At 45.6% G+C, this 14,184-nt stretch overlaps 4 protein-coding genes across 5 annotated transcripts; 2 read left to right on the top strand and 2 right to left on the bottom strand.

Moving 5' to 3' along the window:
• The first annotated feature begins 462 nt into the window (after positions 1 to 462).
• On the top strand, positions 463 to 2,391 carry LOC6728248. 2 transcript variants are annotated; one of them, XM_016175231.2, is made up of 3 exons: positions 463 to 608; positions 1,766 to 1,931; positions 2,200 to 2,391. In XM_016175231.2, the coding sequence occupies exons 2-3, from the start codon at positions 1,803 to 1,805 to the stop codon at positions 2,281 to 2,283; spliced, it is 213 nt and encodes a 70-aa protein (XP_016034887.1). In that variant the 5' UTR covers positions 463 to 608; positions 1,766 to 1,802; the 3' UTR covers positions 2,284 to 2,391. The 2 variants fall into 2 exon arrangements, with proteins under 2 accessions (XP_016034887.1, XP_016034886.1); XM_016175230.2 differs by having other exon boundaries at positions 555 to 676.
• A 424-nt stretch (positions 2,392 to 2,815) lies between these two features.
• LOC6728247 (protein suppressor of variegation 3-7) lies at positions 2,816 to 4,212 on the bottom strand. The gene is made up of 2 exons (XM_002103560.4): positions 4,053 to 4,212; positions 2,816 to 3,992 (listed from the first exon to the last, which is right to left on the bottom strand). The coding sequence occupies exons 1-2, from the start codon at positions 4,196 to 4,198 to the stop codon at positions 2,948 to 2,950; spliced, it is 1,191 nt and encodes a 396-aa protein (XP_002103596.3). The 5' UTR covers positions 4,199 to 4,212; the 3' UTR covers positions 2,816 to 2,947.
• A 191-nt stretch (positions 4,213 to 4,403) lies between these two features.
• On the top strand, positions 4,404 to 9,226 carry LOC6728246 (protein suppressor of variegation 3-7). Its single transcript, XM_016175232.2, has 5 exons — positions 4,404 to 5,356; positions 5,775 to 6,359; positions 6,415 to 6,774; positions 6,830 to 7,786; positions 7,854 to 9,226. Exons 1-5 carry the CDS (start codon positions 4,584 to 4,586, stop codon positions 8,905 to 8,907), a joined length of 3,729 nt encoding a protein of 1,242 aa, XP_016034885.1. The 5' UTR covers positions 4,404 to 4,583; the 3' UTR covers positions 8,908 to 9,226.
• LOC6728245 (TBC1 domain family member 5) lies at positions 9,135 to 12,064 on the bottom strand. Its single transcript, XM_002103558.4, has 6 exons — positions 11,163 to 12,064; positions 11,009 to 11,105; positions 10,807 to 10,949; positions 10,532 to 10,674; positions 10,118 to 10,470; positions 9,135 to 9,842 (listed from the first exon to the last, which is right to left on the bottom strand). Exons 1-6 carry the CDS (start codon positions 11,879 to 11,881, stop codon positions 9,333 to 9,335), a joined length of 1,965 nt encoding a protein of 654 aa, XP_002103594.3. The 5' UTR covers positions 11,882 to 12,064; the 3' UTR covers positions 9,135 to 9,332.
• Positions 12,065 to 14,184: the final 2,120 nt, after the last annotated feature.

Raw genomic sequence — 14,184 nt, 5'->3', positions numbered from 1 at the left:
CTAAAAGGCATAAACGGAATGGCCAAACATTTGACTGATAAGTTTCGCTGATAAGGGCATTCACAATGTGGGTGAACTTTAACATTATTTCTTTGCTTTCTTCCTAGTATTGTACTTTAAGAATTGGGAGAAAAAATTAAATTAAATATTGTTTTCATAGAAGCATAGTATAAACGAAGGATAACGACAAATGTAATAAAATTATAAATATTATTTCCCGTACCTTGTGTGTTGATTAATGTTGACTTGAAGCATATTCTACATTCGAAAACATTTTTATTTTATTTACACAAATACTGACTATTTGGTTTAAACACATACATACCATCTATTTGGTTTACATGAAGTCTATCTATGTATTTGTTTTAAAAAGAATGAGTTCTCTTTCAATTTACCTAACATCTCAATATTTTGCTTAACTCTTAGATCGGCCCTCGCTGCCAAAAGCTATTTCGCGAAGGTTTCCTTCGAAAGTGCGCGTCGCAGTGCGACGGGTGACAACCCTGCCTGCAGTGGGCATGCAACTTGTTGCGCCGGTTTGCGCTTCTCAGTCTTCATTCCATTCTCGAATCCCCCGGACGTCGACCTCCGATCCGATCTTCTACTTGGTTTGTTATTGTTTGCTTTGCCTCTCTGGCATTCGGCTGTTAAGTTGTTTTCGATCTTAAATACGTGGGTGCGTGGTATACAGTATTTATAAAATACTTACGCATAGTTGGCATACGCCTATTAATTGGCACATACTTCAGATTCGGCTGGTCTAATTAATCCGATTTTCCCCGTGTGCTAATTTCGCCAACCGGTTTGTGGGCGATCTGCAATTGTTTTTATGATGACTTAAGATGGGCGATGACTTAAGACGACACACCCCGCCAAGTGCAGCAGTGCTTACTAGCAGTGTGATTTGCATAATGACGACACTTGTTTTGAGAGTACTATAATCACCACTCGATCGTGGAATTCGGCTCGAAATCGGCGGTCGAGGTCTTGACCTTATATACTCTGCCTTATTTTGGTCACAATCAGTTTTGACGGCAGTGTTTCTAAATTCAGTCTCAAAACCAAGCCAAATCGGTCGTTTGTATGTTTGTCACGACTCAAAAGTGAAATCTAAATGCAGAAGAAAGCCATTCAAATGCATTTTTCGTTGGTAAAACCTGAGTAAATGCATATTTTAATAATATTTTCTGAAAGTGAAAATGTATTTTTAGGAGAGAGTCGAATATTTAATCATTTTATAGTGAAGGAAGATGTTATCTAAAACTCAAACTTTAGTTATCTTTATTGGCCTAACTCATGGTCTACTTATATAATATATAATTTGGAATTGCATATGACTAAAAACTATTTATAAATGAGTGTGGTATGCAAACACAAATGGGGTTTACTGAAGCATTTACTTGCCCGAATAACTTGACATTCGCTATCTTAAATTGGAACGTTGATACTGCGATAGAAAAAATGATTTAGAAATAGGAGTGACGTTTTAGAAGCTCTTTTAATTAGGTGGGGTTTATCAGAATCGTGTTCTTCCGAAATGCAAGGTTTAATTTGTTAGCTCATTAAAAATATTATGAGGTCACTTTCTTAATGCGCGTATCAAATTTATGACATGTGTTTTGCTTATTAAAAGTAAACGAAATGCAGAGCTCCAAGTCTTGAAGTTTTTAATGAGATCTGCTCTTTTAAGAAGGCGACTGATTAGCTTCAGTTTTTTATGGATCTTTCTACTAATAAGATCCCTTGTATTTATCTTATCGCACAGCTGAAATCGCTCTGAACAAACAACACCACTCATCACGATGCCCAATCCACTGTGGTTCGTCTTCTGGCTGCTGGTCTTCTGGTTCGTCTCCTTCTTCGTGGCATTCTTCTGCGCCTTCTTCTACATCTGGGTTTACGCATTTGCCTCCTGCATTCCCGCCCTGACGGTAAGTGGGTTTATAGGGATTTTTTTGGGAGCAGCATTTGAAGTTATATGGCGGGGTGAGTCAATTTACCTGCTTCACCTGCTGGTTGCATGAGGCACTTTCCTTATCGCGCCGCCAAGATGTTTAACCCATTAGTCATTTCGGGAACTTATCAGACCCACAACCGGAGCTTATGGGCAACAGCGATAGCTGGCCCCGATTTGTAGACCCACCCACACCCATTGCCTGGAAAAACATTGCTAACCGACTTGTTTCCTTACTTTCGCAGGGCATATCGGACATTCTGCTCCAGGGAGTCCAGTTCCCGTTCTACTGCGGGAAAGCCATGTTGGAGGGCAAGCAAGCCTTTTAAGGGGATATGTCCCCCAATATCAATTAACTAAGTGCCTTACTGATAACTCTTGTTTTCAATCATTTTTTACAATTTTACAAATAAAGATTTATTAACTTATATTTATAATTACCGACATTTTTCAATTGATTGATTCTGATTGATTCAATCTGATATTACATGTTGTTTGTTCATTACACTTGAGAAATTCGCTTGATGGAGTGATTTTTACTATCTTTACCTACAGAACCTGTTATGCGATAAACTTTTTATCACACTTTTTTCACATGGTATTGTACATGCGTAATATTTACCCTTTATCAGAGCGGGTGTATTCGCTTTGTATCATTCACAATTGTTACCCACACTCAAGAAGTGTTTTCCATTGACAACAGCTCTTTGGTGATAGCATCCTCTGAGAAAATTCACAATTTATACTTTGCTGGGAAACCAAGGTCAGGATTTCTATATAGGCATGTATATATGTAATAAAGCCATTTCATAGAACAAAAAACACCATCAGATAGATTTAAAGAATAACTTCTCTCAAGACTACAACAACTAATAAATAACTTTATTAATGAAGATCAGTTAACAAAATTTAAAAATTTAAGAAAGCACTATATATATATTCTATTTGCCCTATTGAGCACGGTTTGGAACCGATTCCAAAGTCCAGGTGAATTTATTTTGTGGTGGAGGCCACTGTCGCATTCTGCTGACCACTGCCTGAGGCCTCAGATGCTCCGGACATGGAGTTTCCCGCGAGATCCGGAAGTCCGGCGACCTGAGAGAGCGCCTCCTGTTCGCAAAGAGCGCGCAACTCGAGCTCCCCGATGAGCTGCATCACCCGGATCTTGCCCTCGGTGGCCAGTTTGGGCGGCAAGTTCTTGACGGTGGCGCAAATGCTGTCGAAGAACAGCTCCAAAGAGTCGCGCGCTGGCGTTATAGGTGACAATGGTTGCAGTTGATAAGATTGCAGCGGGCGGGCAGCGTAGGAAGGCGTCGTGTGTATAGGCGTTATGGTGGCCTTGGAATTGATCTCCTGAGCTTGGCACATCCCACTGAGTGGAGTACTGTGCACTGGAACTTTCTTAATGGTGATCCTACATGGCGGAGCTACTGTTGCTGTTGTGGAGGATGTGGGATAGGCGGAGACAGTGGACGGAAGACTTTGAGGCAACTCGTTGATGGTCACGTGTAGTGGCAGATAATCCAGCATGCCGGAATTCTGTGAGTCGGTCTCCGAGGTGCGGCGTTGCTGCTTAATAACGGGCTCCGTTTCGAGATCATTCTGTGCTTCCAGTTCTTCAGCCCGCTCCTCATCGTCCTCGCAGTCGCCCTCTGTTTCGTCCAGTTCCCCCTCCTCCTCCTCTGTATCGTCGTCTTGGGGATCTGTTCCGTATTGCAGCAGACCCTCCTCGTCCTCGGTATCCTCCCACTTCATCGCACCGGAGCTGGGTCCATCATAGTTCGGATTGTTGCCCTTGGCGGGCAACGATTTTCTTTGTGCATTTTCCGAGTGCTTAATGCTACCCTCGTGCTTTCCCAGGTCGGATCTCTTGCAGCTGAGCCTGCACTCGCACACCGCGCAGAACACGAAGTGCGGATCCGTCTCATCCGGGAGCAACCACGGATATATCGCCTGGTACTCCGGCTTTGTCTTGGGTCGAGGATATTTCAGCTGGGCGCACGGCCGGCGTGGCCTGTATTCGGAGCGTAGGGCATCTCTGGGCGGCAAATATAGTCAGTGAACATTAGACCCTGGACTCTTACTTTGGTATACTCACAGTTTTTCCTGAGTTAACTGGAGGTTTGACATTTGGACAGTCTTTTCCAAAATATAAACAAAATCCAGTGAGGTATGACCGTGCGCACAAACACAAAAATACCACATAACCCGTTTTCCACATGCGCTCAGAGTTGTCACCCTCATCGGTTGTTTATTTCTACTCGCTTTTTCTAAATATTCAACGAAATATAAAACTTAATCTAATGCATGTAATTTCTTAATATTCTTGAATCATGTAGTGATTAAATTATTGTAATAGTGTGAGCAGTACGTTTTAAGACCTTTCACAATAAAGTGACCGGTCCAGTCACTCAGTCGCATGGTAAGTATTTTTTGCACTTCCTTAGTATATGGTCCTTGGCCCGCCGATTTATTGCAACGGGACGGTCACATTGGCAATCGCCTTGACAGCGAATCTCAGTTTTCGCTGGCAATTATTTTTATTTGTTTTAGTTTTTACCCGTATGCTGTGATCTCCCAAAAGCTGGCAAATATAAAAGCAAAGTGCCTGGATAACCAGCATCTCGTGATGGATCAGGATTCGAGCACACAGGCGAAAAACACAGATGCTCACAGCAACACCGGCCTCAAAATGGCGTCTGCGAATTCCGAAACTTTGGCGTCGGCAACGCACGAGCTGAAAATCATGGACGTAGAGGGTGGTGCTGTGGTGGATCCGGATCACATCGAGGAAGTGGAGACCCCCATAGTCATCGTGGTGGATGATGACGATGGGGATACGCCCATGGTGGTGGAGGAGGACAAGCACCCGATGCGGGATGACCCGGGTATCGAGGACATCATGGACGACGAACATGCTCCGTTGGTGGCCGAGCTACAGTCCGCTCTAAATAACCCAGACGACAAACAGACCAGCGAGGATCCCCTCCTGGAAGACCAGGAACGTGAATCCACTAAAACTGAACCCTCCAGCGATGCGGAGAGCTCCCACTCGTACCACGATCCCATGGGCCTGCTGGAGAGGATTGAAACCCATGATCCGGCAGACAGCCACGATGACGACGACGAGGATGACGAAAGCAGCAATGGCGGTGGCACTAACGGAGCCATGAGCCGCAAGATGCCCCGCGCACAGCGCTGGCTCCTCTGGATGAAGCGTTGGCCCTGGATCCTACACGAGGACTCCGATGGCTCCCTTGCGTTCTGTCTTTACTGCAACATGACCATCAACGTGAACAACCGATCCAGACACATCCAACAGCACAACATGTCGCTCTACCACCAGGAACGCGAGTGCAACTATCTGGCATTCAAGAAAAGCGAGGAGCAAACTCGAGGAGCGTAAGTACCAGTTCGAAAGATTACAGAAAAGAGTACAGAAATCTAAAAGTTAGAGAAATCAAATTTATTAACACGCGGGATAAAGTTAAAGCTCAACTCTTTAAATGCCTTTCACTTTGTTATCAAGAAAGCGCGCTGTAGTATGAAAATAAACTGAAAACCTAATGAATGAAACACTGCACCGAGTCCCGCATTAATTTGCCAACGTGTAGCAATTGTTTGACACAAAGAAACTGGTGTATGACAGGCTTGGTCGCGGTTCAGAATACATTTTACATGTATTACACTCCATGCTTTCAATGAGAGTAGCTCCACTCGTATTGCTACAAAGATATGCACCTTTGAAAAAGGAACTAACGAAATCATATTAAGACCACCGAAAGTTCGAGAACTCTTATTAACTCCCAATTTTCCGTAGAATCAGCGACAACGAAATCAAGCACGAATTCGGCACCAAGAGCTATGTGGCCGCCATGAAGCAAAAGCGAATCTCCGAGATCGAGGCCTTTACCAACTTCAACTGGCTGCGCTGGCTCCGTTGGCATCCTTGGCTTGAACGTTCCAACCCCACAGGAACGGTCGGGACATGTCGCATCTGCAACGTGCGAATGAACGTGGAGTTTGTATATTTGCGCAAACGCCACGAAACCACCAAAGGTCACATTGAGGCACTGCGCAACTTAGATTCCGATAAGCGGAGTCGGAAGCGAAAGAGGAGCAAGAGCAACAGCGTGACCGCTGGCGGCGGGGATGAGGCCGAGCGAGAGAAGGAATCTGAACCAGAAGCTGGGCCGGAGGATGCTCACGACACCCCTGTGGTTATGATGAACGGCGATGTGGACTCGGGAGACGACCCTAGCAAATGGTGTGCGCTGATTCCGGACACCAATCCACAACAATGCCGATGTACGCTCTGCAACTGCACAATGGCGATTACCAGCTTCCTTCGACACTGTAAAACCAGAGCTCATTGTCACCTGCTATTGGCACCCAATGAAAAGAGGTGAGTGTTATTGTACAGTTCCTGTTCTTAAACTGCTTTCACTATTTTACTTCAGCTCTTCAGATATTCGCGGCATTTGGGCCGTGTTCGCCGACATGCATCCTTGGTTGATTGCTGATCCCGAAGACCCCACCATTGGGTACTGCAGCGTCTGTCGCAAGCGATTTATGTATGGAAACTCGGAGATCAAGCGCAAGAACCACGAAAGGTCCGAGAAGCATACCATGGCTTTGGCCACCGCCAAGGCAGCCATCGAAGTTGGTTCGCGTGAAGGCAGAGGCGGCGAAAAGGACGACGGCGATAACATGAATGAAGAGGATGCGGAGGCAAGTGATCAAGCCCAGTCATCGCAGACCGATTACAGCGAAGATAATGACGATGACAATTGGTCCTCTATCCAAAAACTCGGAAAAGCGTATGTTGTTTGTATTATTTTTAATGTTTGCTTTAATAATAATAATTTCGTATAGTTTTGCTCAAAAACCTAGCGAGCAAAGAAAGGCCAAGGTTCGCGCTGCGGTACGTTTTTACCCGTGGCTTTGCTACTCCAAGGACCGAAAGACCCAGATTTGCAAATTCTGCCGCGTTCGCTTCCACAACGAATCGGCAAAGGCGCGGCATGAGTTGAGTGTCCGGCATGTAAAGCTGGTGAAGCAGTTCAAGAAGCGGCAAGCCAAACTGCACCAGGGCACAAACACGCAAACTACAAATAATGGGCAGGATGATGAAGAATCACAGGAACAGGACGAGGAATATGGAGAAGAAGAGGAGGACGCAGAAGAAGATGTCCAGAGCAACTTCGACTTGGGCACTGTGCAGGCAAGAAAGACTGCTCGACCGGACAATAAGCTTTTCGTCAAGCCCATTCCGGCAACTATGAAGGGCAAGGTAATGGTGTGGAAGGGCCGCTTCCCGTGGCTCTCCTACAAAAAGAACGAGCAGCGTGGAAACTATGCTTGGTGCAAGCTGTGCGAAGTGTCCCTCTACCTGCCCTCATCCAAGTGGGCCTCCAAGCACCAGAGGACTACGCGACACATACGTCTCCGCATTGATCGGAAGCGCAATGGTGGCAACCCTTCGAAAACATCGAACAAAAACTCAGGTGAAATTTCCACTGTTGTGGCCACAGCTTCGGCTCTGGCCAGCGCCGAGTCTAGACAGAAAGCGGCTATGGCAGAGCTGCAAGCCAAGTACGAATGGCTGGATCCCGACGCCAATGACGAGAATCACTGTCACTGCCGGGTTTGTGATAGCCGGCTGCCGATCAAGGTCTTTTACCTGCGGCAACACGACGCTTCGCGTAAGCACGTCGAAAATGTGGAGCGGCACAAAGCCAATGCCGCCGCTGCCGCCAATGCACCGTCAGTTAGTACCACTCCCACTGTTGATGCCGAAAGGCAGGAGAGCGAAAACGATATGAGCGTTCGGTGAGTTTAAGATTCGAAATCCCTTCATTAACCGTTTCTAATAACCACTCTCATTATGGGTACTTAGATCCGATTGCAGCACAGCGGAACCGCTGGCGAAGCGGTCCCGACGCTCAATGGAGGTTCGTCGCATAATACGCGCCCTTCGCGACTCAATGGGCAAACAACAGGAGGAACGCTCCCAAATGGACATGGCCAGGGACATGATATGCTCGTCGTTTGATATTGTTACGCGCTTGCGAACTTTGGAACGGGAGTCTGTCGCACATAACGTGTCTATGGCCCAGGCGCCGCCATCGGTGACAGTGTCACCGAGTAAGCCACCGGAGCCACGACATGTGGTGGATCTCTTCTTTGACAGCATTTCGCCGACCATGAAGTCCCTGCCACCGGATTTAGCCGCAGAAGGCAAGTCGAAAATCATGCAGCTCGTTTGTAGCTTGGAGCTTCGTGCCATGCAGAGAAATGCGACAACTTCAACCACAGCTACAGTGTGTGCTTCCTCGAAATCGCCTTCTTCAACTACGGTCACCCCAGTTAAAACTCCTCCGGCTCCTAGTTCAGCTCCCCTTGCTTCTGCCGATGCAGATTTGCATTCCTCGGTTGTCACAACCCCGCATGAATACAATAACGGGCAGAACAATAATAACGACAAGGAAACCGTACCGAAAGAGACAGTTAGCGGCGCTTCCGCTACCCAAGTGACCATCAATGGTAGCGCCAAAGACCTGCCAGAGAATATACGCCGTATCTTAACTTCCAACCAAACGCAAGTGACCAACCGCCTCGATACGGATTCCGTGCGTTGTGTACCGCTGGACAAACTAACAACCCAGAGTCGGACCAACGTGAACGGACGACTCAGTCAAGGTGGCTCTTCGGAAGCACCATCCACCCCACAGGCGGACCTTAGCAATGGTAACACGTTGGCCATGCTCAGACAGATACGGGTCAACAATACCAACAGTTCCAAGATGATCACCATTACCAAGACGCCGCAGATGCAGCAGGCACCGGCAAGCATAACATCCTCGACTCCAATAATGCGTGGTGGTCCCAGCAGCAACGGTAGTCAAATCACAACATTTCGGTCAATGGTGAACCATAACCGCAGGCCATAGGGGTCCTAGGAAATATGAATCAGACGTAATTTTAGACTTTGTCACTGTCATTATTTAAATTCGACTCAATCAGATATATTTAACGTTAAAGATGAATACTTGCAAGCAATTATTCGAAATTTAGAATACACAAACAATGGAGCTTTTTCCAAGATATCACATAGAATACTGACTCCTTCAAAACGAATCTGTTGCTTCCGAAACTTGCATGTTTTGAAGACGTTTTGTTTCGGAACCATTCCAATACCAGAAAATTTTTATTTTTCATTAAGAAAATTACAAATTATGGACTTATTCAAGTCCGAAATATTTAAGTAAACTGTATGTCTTTTAATAATAATTCTTACTAGTTCTGGTTTATCCACTTTGTGGCTGCTCTGTTTAAGTCTAAATTCAGTTTCAGTCGGTAGGAGTGGACCTTACGATCAACTCGATTCGTTTTTATGCCTTTGCTGGGGCTCCGCAGCTGGCAATCCGTTTTGCACCACCGAGTTTCCAGGCTTCTCATCGCTCGTTATCGTGGACAGCTCGATTTCACGCAGTTCCCCGAGGAGCCGTCGCATCGAGCTGTGCATAAAGGCGTTCTCGGGCATCTGATAGCCGCCAGTTGCAGAGAGAGCAGCGGGTGCGTTAGCGGGAGTGGAGGAAGCCGTTGGCTTTGGCGGTTTGCTGATAGTGTTCAGCTGCTTCTGCTCGTTGGCCTCCAGAGCCTGGTCGATGGGCGCCGATCGCTGGTGCAGCGGGAACATGAATTTAACGTCCAGAAAGCTGCATAGCTCTTCAATCCCGTCCAGTGTCCGACCGAGTTCTTCGCTACTACTCGCCTGCTTTCCCACATGATGGCGCACAGTGCTCAGGTAGCTCTGCAACTTGCTTCGCGCTATCTTGATTACAGTTTGGGCATTCTTCAGCTCCAATCGGAGTAGCTCTGGACTCTGCAAGGGCCGATACAAATATTTCTTAAGTACACGTCGTTGTAATAAAATCAAAAAAGCCAAGCCACTTAATGTTATTCTTATGAATGTAAATGTAACGTTATAACTTGAAAGTATTTAAGAATTGACTCACTAAAACCCTACTTCCAAAATATGTACGAAAGATTGGCTTAGATTTAAGTAGTTTTGTTTTTTTTTATAATTAAATATAATTTAATAAACGGTTAAATATGGTAACAGAAACACTTATACGACATATATCAAAGCATACTCACATTCTCCAAATATCCATCCATTGCGACTCGATGGGTATCTTGCAGTTTGGCCAGCGCAGAAGAATCCGCCGCATTGCGCTCCTGCATGAAGGTGATCTGCCGATCGATCTGGCTACCACTAGTGGCCATCGAAGAGTTTTCTGAATTGGTGCGCGGGCGTTGTCCCACAGGAGGAGGCACTTCCTTGTCCGCAGAACTGTTGGCAAAGGACACACACGTGAAGGCGTTTGGCGGATACTCAAACTGTTTGGGATTGAGCATGAATAGGGCATGCCTCAGCACCAGATGAACGTCCACATTGTTCGGGTAGCGCATTAGATATGTCAATGATGTGGTATAGTCACTGAGAAGCACTGATATCGACATTAGTTAGGTCATTATTTAGGAACTAAGGCACCAGGCGGGAGTACCCACGTTTATCACGGATGTGCACCAACATGGCCACTAGAATGTAGTTGGGCAGGTCGAAGCGGTCGCTATCTGCAAAGATGGCATCCCAGAGCAGCAACAGGTCCAGCAGCATAAACTCCCGTCCAAAGAGAAGTCTTAGCCATCGACTGTAATAAGGAAATAGATAATTTGGTTAGTTTCAATATTCATTTTTAAAATATCTTAATATTGTTTGTGGAACTCCCTTTTCGAAAAGCATTACTAGTAACTAAAACCCCCCATTTTCATTGCCAACTCACATGCCGAATATGTGCAGTGGGATTTCCATCTTTTGTAGATAGTGGTGCAAGTGCTGGTCCTGCTTGGCGAGTATTTTGTCCCGTATGAAGTTCAGCTGGCCGATAACCTCCGCCTCGGTCGGCGTCTCATTGTCCCCGGGGCTCTGAAAGAGGAATGGGTAGCGATAAGGGCTGGTTGCTGCACCCGCAAACTGCGACGCACCTCGGCTCGCTGTTCGATGTGGCCACCGGGTGTGGAGACCAGATTCGAGACGCGATAGTACGACTCCACGGAGGCCATGAGGCGGGAGAACAAAGAGCTGCGAGGAACGCATTGATTTAAGATAAAGAGATTTCATGTTACTTGAACTACGTACTAGGTATCCGCTTCCAGGTACGCGGGATCCAGCACGTCCAGCAGCGTGGAATTGATATCCGTCTTGGCCAGTTCGCTAAAGTGAAGCAGGGACTGGTGATCGCTGTAGACCACGAATATGATGGGAGCCAGGATCTCGTGCATGCCCTGCCGGTAGCACATGTACGGATGCTCCCTGGCGTAGTAGAACAGTATGTTGACCATTGCATTCTGCACCAATGGCTTACGGAAGAAGTCCACGCCCGGGAAAGTGCGCACCACATCCTGCCGTATGACGGCGAATAGTTCCTGGTCGCTGAAGTACTGATTCCAAACGCTTTGCGTCGACTGCGACAGGGGATCATCGTTGCAGTCCACGGCCAGTTGGTGCGGATTACGGACGTAGTCCGCCCGGAACTTATCGTACCTCACTCGCTGCTGCAGTCGCTGGCTAGCCCAACTGCGGTGCTCCGACGTTAGGACGCGCAGTAGGAGGGCCCAGTGAACGCTGCGGAATTTGGACATCTTGAGATCGCCGGCAAATGCCGACTGCCGGAGACTTTCCGGGTCCGCATCGAGGTTTTGGAGCAGCACCTGCCACTCCTGCCGGTAGCGCTCCACGGAGTTCATAGCTCCCGCCTCTGGTATCACCCGAATTGCACCGTTTCCCGGAAGGTGCTCCAAACTTTCCCTTGCCGACGATCCGTTCAGTGTGATGGCTTCTATTCCCCAAACAGTCATCGCTCGTCGCTGGCTGGAAACTAAGTGCAGGCGGTTATCCGCTCCGTAGCCATGTCCGCACTGAATTCCGGTAGGTGAAGGGGGTGGCGCCAAATTAAACAATAAACAATGGGTTTTCCGGAAGAAAGTGGATTGAATCCAATCCCAAGATAGCAGTGCACCAGTGTGACCGTTGGTTCCCCATTAGAATATACCGCAGTGTCTCGCGCTAATATACTAGAACCTATGTCAGCCCTATCAAATATCGTAAATTAACGGATTTTTAAATATTTAATTTATTCAAATTTTGAATTACAAGGTCAAACGTTTTTTCGTTAAATCAATTACAACATATATATTTTTGGCTATATACTGCATTGAATTTAGCATAAGACAGATTTCATAATAAAGGAAGTTATTCAATTTCAAAAGAAAATCCACTTAAAGACTTAAGACACCAATTATTAAACAACCAAGGGGATTTAAAAAAGAACAAACCTTTTTTTCATAATTTGCATTAGAATTCAACATTTTGGTTGTAAGCTCATATCGATCAGTTGAGATCTAGAAAACTAGAGAACAGAGCACTATAATATGAAATCAATGTGAACACATCATTAATAACAATTTGCGCCGACTCATTGAATCAAAAACGTAGCGCTGAGTATTTCTAGAGATTTAATAAATGAATGTGCAACCACCAGGCAACAATAAAATTGTTTATACACTCAAGCCTCATAAGCTCTAGCTTCCAAGTTCCCAAACACTCTGCTCTCTGGTCACAAATGATGGTTCCAACCAAAGAAGATTGAATCGGGTCTTGTTTGCCAATCCGCTTCTAATGAGCACAAATGTATATGAATCCATTAGAGAAAAAAATCCAATAAAAGTTATTGGCTTTAAGTTCGCATCTACTTACGCGTTCTGCTTCACGTATGTAGTGTTTATCAAATCTCTCTATTGAGGTCAATGCTTGTCGCTATAATATGCAACAATTAATTCACGATAATGCCAAATAGTCGGCAGCGAAGCGGATCCAACCAGGAAATAGAAGACAATAACGAAATGCGAAGATCTCGGATCGGATCGGTTCGGTTTTTTTTTTTTTTCTTTCGACTGGCAGAAGTTTTGCCCCTCTTGCCATGCCAAATTTTGCTAATAAACCATCAAAACCTCCGCTAATGTCCCTAAGTTTTCTAATATTGATTGTGTGCCGGTGCCATGACATGACGGTCAATGTCGTTTTTTGATCTAGTCTTGAGTCTTGAGCAATTTTTCTAATCTCTTTTCGGGGGCTTGAACTTGATCGGTTGGCTTTGACCCAATGACTGAATGTCGAATGTCTGCGGTGGGTGGATGGAAGGATGGTTGGATGGATGCGTTGGTTTGGCTTGGTGGCTCACTGGCTCACTGGGTGGTTCGGTTGGTCGGTGGTCAAGCGAGTGTGTCCAGGGTAACAATTATGGCTTCAAGTACTCCGCCGAGATTTATGGGTTTGCATAATCTTTACATACGAAAACATAAATTTGGAAAATGGTATGGTATATAAATGCAATGCCCGGCTGCATGCTAATCATTGCCACATTGTTGCCGTAGCGATTAATGCAATAAAGAGCAGTCTTTAAAGTGCATTTGCATTTAATCCGACCGCCGCATAAACGCAGCCATATACATAGTCAGTCGCACGTATGCGTCACATTGGCTTCGATTTATAATTTCTCGGTCAAAGTCAATGTCAATGCAAATGGCAAAAAACCAGCAAGACACCGCCGCATTCGCATTAATAACAATAATCAGTCAATGGGGCTATCTGGCTATTTGGCTTTAACCCCACACCACTGCCCCTCCATCCAACGAAAAGCTCACGAAAACGGTCGAAATGCGAACGAGTTTTGGCCGCTTATCAATAGCAATAGCTTTTGCCTTTGGCCTGAGAACTCGTTTGACTTTGGGCCCTGTTACAATTTGCGTTTGCCTGCTTAGCATTTTGTATTTCCTGATGTTTAATCAGTCAGCTGAAGACGCTTAAGTCGAAGTCGCGACGGCAAAACCATTTCGGGGTTCACTTTTTCACTGCTCTAATCGAAGAGGTGACATGATTTCTATGCAGCCTTTACTGTATATAATGTCTTTCTTTTTTTTTGACTTTAAACTTTAATTAACAACATTTTTAAATGAACTATATATCGGGCTCAAAGTGTGTAACATTTCAGCTTGCATATAGAAACCCATTAACCTTTAGTTCAAATTTTATGAGCTCTCTTATAAGATATAAAAAATTCATTCAAGAAAATACGAGCCTTTGCAATCCCATTTACCTCTAA

This window comes from Drosophila simulans, chromosome 3R (assembly GCF_016746395.2).
Source record: "Drosophila simulans strain w501 chromosome 3R, Prin_Dsim_3.1, whole genome shotgun sequence".
Lineage (NCBI taxonomy): Eukaryota > Metazoa > Arthropoda > Insecta > Diptera > Drosophilidae > Drosophila > Drosophila simulans.
The sequence above is the reverse complement of the archived record's forward strand: the minus strand, read 5'-3'. Positions and strand labels throughout refer to the sequence as shown.

What these genes read in the sequence shown, in the direction of transcription:
- LOC6728248 (XM_016175231.2), top strand. Translation starts at nt 1,803, where the DNA reads ATGCCCAATCCACTGTGGTTCGTCTTCTGGCTGCTGGTCTTCTGGTTC. An exon ending in CCTGCATTCCCGCCCTGACG is followed by an intron (nt 1,932 to 2,199) that starts GTAAGTGGGTTT and finishes TTACTTTCGCAG; the next exon opens with GGCATATCGGACATTCTGCT.
- LOC6728247 (XM_002103560.4), bottom strand. Translation starts at nt 4,198, where the DNA reads ATGAGGGTGACAACTCTGAGCGCATGTGGAAAACGGGTTATGTGGTAT. An exon ending in CAGTTAACTCAGGAAAAACT is followed by an intron (nt 3,993 to 4,052) that starts GTGAGTATACCA and finishes TTTGCCGCCCAG; the next exon opens with AGATGCCCTACGCTCCGAAT.
- LOC6728246 (XM_016175232.2), top strand. Translation starts at nt 4,584, where the DNA reads ATGGATCAGGATTCGAGCACACAGGCGAAAAACACAGATGCTCACAGC. An exon ending in TTGGCACCCAATGAAAAGAG is followed by an intron (nt 6,360 to 6,414) that starts GTGAGTGTTATT and finishes ATTTTACTTCAG; the next exon opens with CTCTTCAGATATTCGCGGCA. An exon ending in GAAAACGATATGAGCGTTCG is followed by an intron (nt 7,787 to 7,853) that starts GTGAGTTTAAGA and finishes ATGGGTACTTAG; the next exon opens with ATCCGATTGCAGCACAGCGG.
- LOC6728245 (XM_002103558.4), bottom strand. Translation starts at nt 11,881, where the DNA reads ATGACTGTTTGGGGAATAGAAGCCATCACACTGAACGGATCGTCGGCA. An exon ending in TACCTGGAAGCGGATACCTA is followed by an intron (nt 11,106 to 11,162) that starts GTACGTAGTTCA and finishes CGTTCCTCGCAG; the next exon opens with CTCTTTGTTCTCCCGCCTCA. An exon ending in CCACTGCACATATTCGGCAT is followed by an intron (nt 10,675 to 10,806) that starts GTGAGTTGGCAA and finishes TCCTTATTACAG; the next exon opens with TCGATGGCTAAGACTTCTCT.